Consider the following 6,427-nt stretch of genomic DNA (forward strand, 5'->3'; position numbering starts at 1 on the left):
CATGTCCTTAACAGTCTGAGGTCAGAGCCAGCAAACACATCCAACAGAGGTGATCCAAAATACGTAGTCCAGAGGGAAGTCCGATATCATACACTGTGGCAGTCTGAGACAAGAGGGCAAAGCAGAAACGAATATACCAAGGTAACAGTCCGGGTCAGAAACACAAGATACAAAACCGAAGGAAAGCTGGAGAGTCAGAGCTGCGGTCTAGAACAATCTGGCAGCGCCGTTGTGGGAGGACGCTGCCTAAATAGAGGTATAAACAATAAGGAGCAGGCGAAACTAATGCGAGTGATGAAGAACGTAAAAAGACCGAAACTAAGGTGAAAACAAAAACAGGAAGCAACGTCAAAATAAAAGCTGGACCGAATCATGACACATAGCCTGTTAATAGAGAGAGGTTAATCAGATCTAGTATGGATGTGTTGATTAGGGGAAAGATGTCTTTGAGCAGCCTGGTCGGGATGGGGTCCAGGAGACATGTTGATGATTTAGATGAAGCAATTGTTGAGGTCAACTCAGAGAGATCTATAGGGGAGAAGTAGTCCAAGTATAAATGAGGTCTTACAGATGTTTCTAAAGCCATTGTAGTAGATGGCACATCTGCGAGAGCTGTGGGAGTGGTTCGACCCATTTTTTCTCTAATAGTTGTGATTTTATTTGTAAAGAAGCTCATGAAGTCATTGCTGCTGAGATCTAAGGGAATGTTAAGCTCAACAGCACTGTGGCTCTTTGTCAGCCTGGCTACAGTGCTGAAAAGAAACCTGGGGTTGTTCTTATAACAAAGGTAGCAATACAGTGTAAAAGTAATAAAGACCCTGCATTCAAAAATTAATTCAAGTAAAAGAACCAAAGTATTAGGATCAAAATATACTTGAAGTACCATCCTTATCCAGAATGACTCATTTTCAGAATAACATATCTTGTATTATTGTACTCATGCAGTACTGTGTACAGCACTCGACTGTTGCAGCTGGTAAAGGTGAAATGTTTAACTACCTTATATGTTTATAATTTGAAATACTGCTGGTATTGTATGTTCTGAATTTCCCACCAAGGATAAAAAGTCACATCATTATACTGTGTTTTGTTTTGATTCTGTAAAGTAACTAAAGTTATCAAATAAATGTAGGGCAGTATGGTAAAGTAAGTAAAGTATCATAGTGTGTGTGCTTCTGAAATGTAGTAAAGTCAAAATATGAAGTAGCATAAAATGTAAATACTCAAGTAAAGTACAAATACATCCAAATTGTACTTAAGCACAGTATTTGAGTAAAGGGTACAAGTAAAGGCCACTAAAGTAATGAACCACCATTCAGCATGTTTGACTCTATACATATATACCCAGTGAATCATTTTTATTCCTTTGTCATAGTCACTGTGACCCTTGGGGTGGATGTGGGTGTGTGTCGGCGGTGGTGGTGCAGTGTGGTTGCCAGGGCAACAGATAGTGAGCGTCAGGGGATGGCACTGTAATGACAAAGGGAAACAATGAGAAGGATTAGGCCTGTCATGTCTAGAGTGCAGTGACAGTCATATAGAATGTATAGATTTGATGTTTGTGTTACCGTTATTGTCATTTTGTGTGTAGAAAACTATTAAATCACAGTTACCATTTGACCCACAAATATGCAAAACCTTTTTTTATATGAAGAGCAGTAATTTTTCCCTTTTGGCCTTGACAAGTACATTTGATTTCTTTCAATACTAGCTGCAAAACACACTCCACTGTTGTTGTTTTTTTATATTTGTGCTTATTTAGTCAGGGCCTGTGCTACTAATTTGTAGAGAACATGTAGTCTACACAAGGTCAGCTGAAAGAGCACAACTTGCTCAACACCCAAGGCAATAGGTCTGACTTCATCTGAGGTCACATAGAAAATATCCATGGTGTAGAAATAGTTGTTTTTAACAGAGCAATTGATGCACTGACCTGACCAAGAAGTTGATGTCCCCATGTACATGAATTGTACAGTAGCTTATCATATGGCTTTTACATTATGTCTTTAAGAAGTATGAAGTATTGTTCAACATTTTTATTTGTTTTACTTAGAGTTAGATGAGAAGATTGATAGCACTTTCATATCTGTCTGGTGAATATAAAGCTGCAGCCACTAACCGACCCATTGTTAGCTATCAATTTCACTTTATCCGATGACAAGTTTTTGATTTACATGGGTTTATGTGCCAGGTTATTTCTTGGACAGTGGCATTAAAATCCTTAACTTTTGTCACCACTATGAGGAATAAAATGTTAAACTATGGTCTTTAGAGGTACTGGTAGGTGGAATTTGTACTCTTCAGACTGAGTCAGGTTAGTTGTTCCCCTCCATTGATGTAATATTTGGATATTAAAGCAATAACTGTCTCATTGAATTCTCATGAATTGACCAGCTGCACTCTGAGTGTAGAATGTATGTGCTATATAATAACCTCAGCATTTCCAACAATGTTTGCATTGTGCTATCAAACTATAGATGTGAGAATTAATAGTCATCCAAGTCTAGACTTGTTTAAGTTTACTACTTACTACAGAGTAAACTTCTGAGAGTGGGAGTAGTGAATAACTGAGCATCTGAGTGATTCCAGACACATCCACGGTGTAAATTGGTGTGAAATCATCTGAGAAGCTCTGTTCAATTGTAAATAGCTGATAACTGACAGATATTCAAATGAATCTGCACATTAACTCAGTGTAAACACGTGACTTCATCTGGAATATTCTGGCTACTACTAGAGGGGTTTGTTGTGTAACCATACAGTAAATTAAAAGAGCAGACAGACTAGAAAAAGCCACACACAGACAGAGTCACACACAAACACACAGTATGAGGCCTTGCAGTTCATTTTTAGAACTCTCCTGTTGAACTGCGGATTACCATAAGCCTTTATTTAGCTCAGACAATCCTCATTAAATATACACACATACACATGTGTGGGAATGTATGTGTGTGTCTGGTAATGATACCGCAACAGGAAGCAGGGATTATAACCTATGGTAGGGCCCATATGGCAACACATTAAACACCAGTAAACACATAAAAACAAAACTACCTACAGAGTTATTAGTAGGTATTATGAGCGGTGTTCTTGATATTAGTATGATCTTAACTTGTAGATGTATCATATAATTACACTTTAGTGATTGTGGACCATGTCTCACTTTGTGTGTTGTTTGATAAGACTTTAGGTGAGGCTAAAAGAGGGACAAACAAAAAGGCAGTAAAATCAGTGAATAAAAATAATCAAAAATCTGAAAGAGAGAAACTACTCCTTTAGATTATAAATGCCAATGAGGTGAAGAGGTGTCATAGAAAAAACTAAATCAAATCTAAACAGAGAGGAGTCCTAGTGGGAAAATGACTCACTGCAGCCATCATTAAACATAAAACAGCAGACTTGTTGCAGCGTGGCTGTTACAGCCAGAGACTGAAATATAATTCATTTCAAAGAGATAAGAAGAAGCTCTTTGATTACTCTGTTAACTTAAAATACATGAAAAAATTTCACGTTTTTAAATCCATTTGCTATTTAATTCCAGTTTGACCATCAATGCAGATATTGTTTATTTTGTACAAGGGGGGTGAGCAGTTAAATGGCCACCACAGAAGGATCAGTGATTAGTAGTAATCTGTTTACAACCCCCTGACCCCCCCATGCATCTGCTGTGACTCCCACATTTCTTTATTTTTTACACATTCATGTCAAAATGTTTGATTTTCATCCAGCTCGCTGCTATCCCTTAGAATGTCAGCACTTTCTCTTTCTTCCTGCCGTCCCTTGCTAATGACCTTGCTGTATTTTTGCTCGACTTTACAGCTTGGCATCTGCCTACTTGTGGCAAGGCCAAGGCCTGTTCAATATAATGGCCTTGCTTTTCTTCCATTACTGGAGTCGCCTGCCAATATTTGCTGCATCAGTTTCTGGCGCTCCTTATGGATACACTTAGTCAGACCTTGTTGTTTAGCTGGCAGTGTCAGGGGAACAGACACAAAAGGTATATGAAATGTTTTAGATTTAAGAATGTTAAAAGAAATTGTTATTTTGTTCATATTTTACCACCAATGTACTCACAACAAATGCAAGATCTGCCCTTCTTTAAATGTGTGTCATGTATGCCAAATATGTTTTTGGATCTCTAGTGTATGGCAAACATTCTGCAGTATATTTCACTGTAAAATACAATCTATCTTTCTCAAATAATTAATTTCTAATCCTCTTATCTATTTTAAAAAATCATGGTTGATATTAGGCTGTATGCAAACCTCAGGTAAATCCACCTATGCCAGAAGACAGGCTAGCCAGTGCTAACACTCTTAGCCAGTATGTGAAATGCACATCTATCAAGCTACATGTACATGCTAATATGTCTGTGTATATGACTGTGTATGCCTTGGTCTGGACATTTGCTGCTGGAGACTTCTTTGTCTGTCTGAACAGAACTGCTATCCAGGGTGGAGAGATGACAAAGCTTTATTCTCTCTTTCTGCATTGTCAGTGTGTGTGTGTGTGCATGTGTGTGTGGGCTGACACCAACATCATTTAGTATGTGTATCAGGTCTTCCTCTTGGCCTAACAGTCCTATTGGTGTCTCAAGCGACTCTGCAGTGAACACTTCTGCCGTCTCACTTAATCAAAGTTTAATCAAAGCTATTCTAATTATGTCAGCATTTGTCTAAGGACAAACTAATCATCACCTTTCCAAACTAGAAAACACTTCATACCTTCAGACTTCCACATGTCTTCAATGGACAGTTTTATCTGACTGTTGTGTGAGTGATGATGCTTTTTTGTGTCTTTGCTGCAGACCTGGTGTCAGCCACCAATACCACCAACGTGAACATCCCTCAGATGGCTGACACGTTGTTTGAGCGAGCCACCAATGCCAGCTGGGTGGTCGTCTTCAAGGCCCTTGTCACCACTCATCACATGTGTGTCTATGGCAATGAGGTCTGTGAATATTATACAGACTAATATTTTCACTTTCATTCAGCAAGTTAAGATAAATATGAAAGCTACATTTAATTTGTTACTCTTTCTTCTTTAGGGTAAATAATGGCACTGACTAAAATTGGATTTGGTAAATTATCATCCGAATGTGTAGTAAAGTGTTACTACTGTGGAGTGATCAAATTGATCCCATGAGTGCAGGGATGACTGAGGACTATCTGTCTGTTTATTTATTTATTGTTCCTTCACTGCCCTTGATACACTAGGTACAAGCCTGTCCATTGTATTCTCTGTCTCTGTTTTCTCAGAGGTTCATTCAGTATTTGGCTTCCAGGACCTCCCTGTTCAACCTCAGCAATTTTATTGACAAAACTGGTGCTCACGGTAAGAACGTCGGAGTCTGATCATTTGGTGTGTACATTCTTGAGTATGTTCTTCCAGATGTGCTAAAGAAAACTCTATATATGTCACAAATGTGTTTTTCTGGATGTTTATGTGAAGACATAATGCACAACATTTACTGGGGAACTTTACTGATAACCATAGGTGAATGCCAATTAAATACTGCAGATTAATGCCATGAAATATGTTATCCATGCTGCTTTTCTACCTGGCTTTTATGCTCATTAATTAGTTATTGATTTTCTTGAAAAGCATGGATGTTTATAATAAATATATTTTTGCCACAAGTTTATGTCCCGCTTTTCCAAAAGTTGCTGTGTCTGTTAGGGTGCGCTCGAACACAGAGTGAGCGAGCAGATAAAAAGCGGACCCAGGTGGCTGGCTTCAGTGCAAGCAGTGAGGTTTATTTACAGTGAAGGTAGTGACATATATACAGGAGGAGTAATGAGGTAGATGACCGGGTGTCGATCAGCAGCAGCAGAAAAACAGTCAGTGGTATGGTGGATGATGATGTACCGGGCTGCGGACGCAGAGGTCACTCCTGGGCTGGTCGAGGTAGAGGTGATGATGGCTGTAGACAGAAGAGCAGGGATAAACTGGGTAAAGGAGGCTGTGCATCGACCTGGGAGGCGGTGGCTGGTGGTGTAGATTAAATCCAGGGGGGTCCAGAGGAGAGGTTCGAAGAGGAAGAAGACACTAGAGGGGCAGGATAACGACTAGGGTGCTAACAAGGACTAGAGAGAACAAAGACAATCTTAGCATAAACTTGATAAAACAACCACTGGCCTGAAGACAGAGAAAGAACTGGCAGGGGAGTGACTGGTGAACAGTGTATAAGTAGGAGGAGACTAATGAGGTGCAGCTGGTGAGTAATCAGGGAAGAGGGGCAGGTGTGTTGAATAGTGTAATCAGTGCAAGGGCTAGGCTAGTGTGAGGAAAGAGAAGAGAGGAAGGTGGAGCTGGGCAAACGTGACGGGACCCCCTCCAAGGATGGATCCCAGACAGCCAAACCACCATCCTAGGAAGGGAGGCGGGGGCCACCGGAAGGAGGGACTCACCCGGGGCCCCCCGGGTT

General features: G+C 40.0%; 1 protein-coding gene across 1 annotated transcript in view; it reads left to right on the forward strand.

The window, feature by feature from the left end:
• LOC109973853 (clathrin coat assembly protein AP180-like) overlaps window positions 1-6,427 on the forward strand; it is a 32,040-nt gene that overhangs the window by 4,019 nt on the left and 21,594 nt on the right. The window contains exons 3-4 of the mRNA XM_020623691.1: window positions 4,808-4,950; window positions 5,259-5,334. Of these exons, the coding sequence (XP_020479347.1) occupies window positions 4,808-4,950; window positions 5,259-5,334 (219 nt within the window). The remainder of the gene's footprint in view (window positions 1-4,807; window positions 4,951-5,258; window positions 5,335-6,427) is intronic.

This window comes from Monopterus albus, unplaced genomic scaffold (assembly GCF_001952655.1).
Source record: "Monopterus albus unplaced genomic scaffold, M_albus_1.0 scaffold307.1, whole genome shotgun sequence".
Taxonomy (NCBI): Eukaryota; Metazoa; Chordata; class Actinopteri; order Synbranchiformes; family Synbranchidae; genus Monopterus; species Monopterus albus.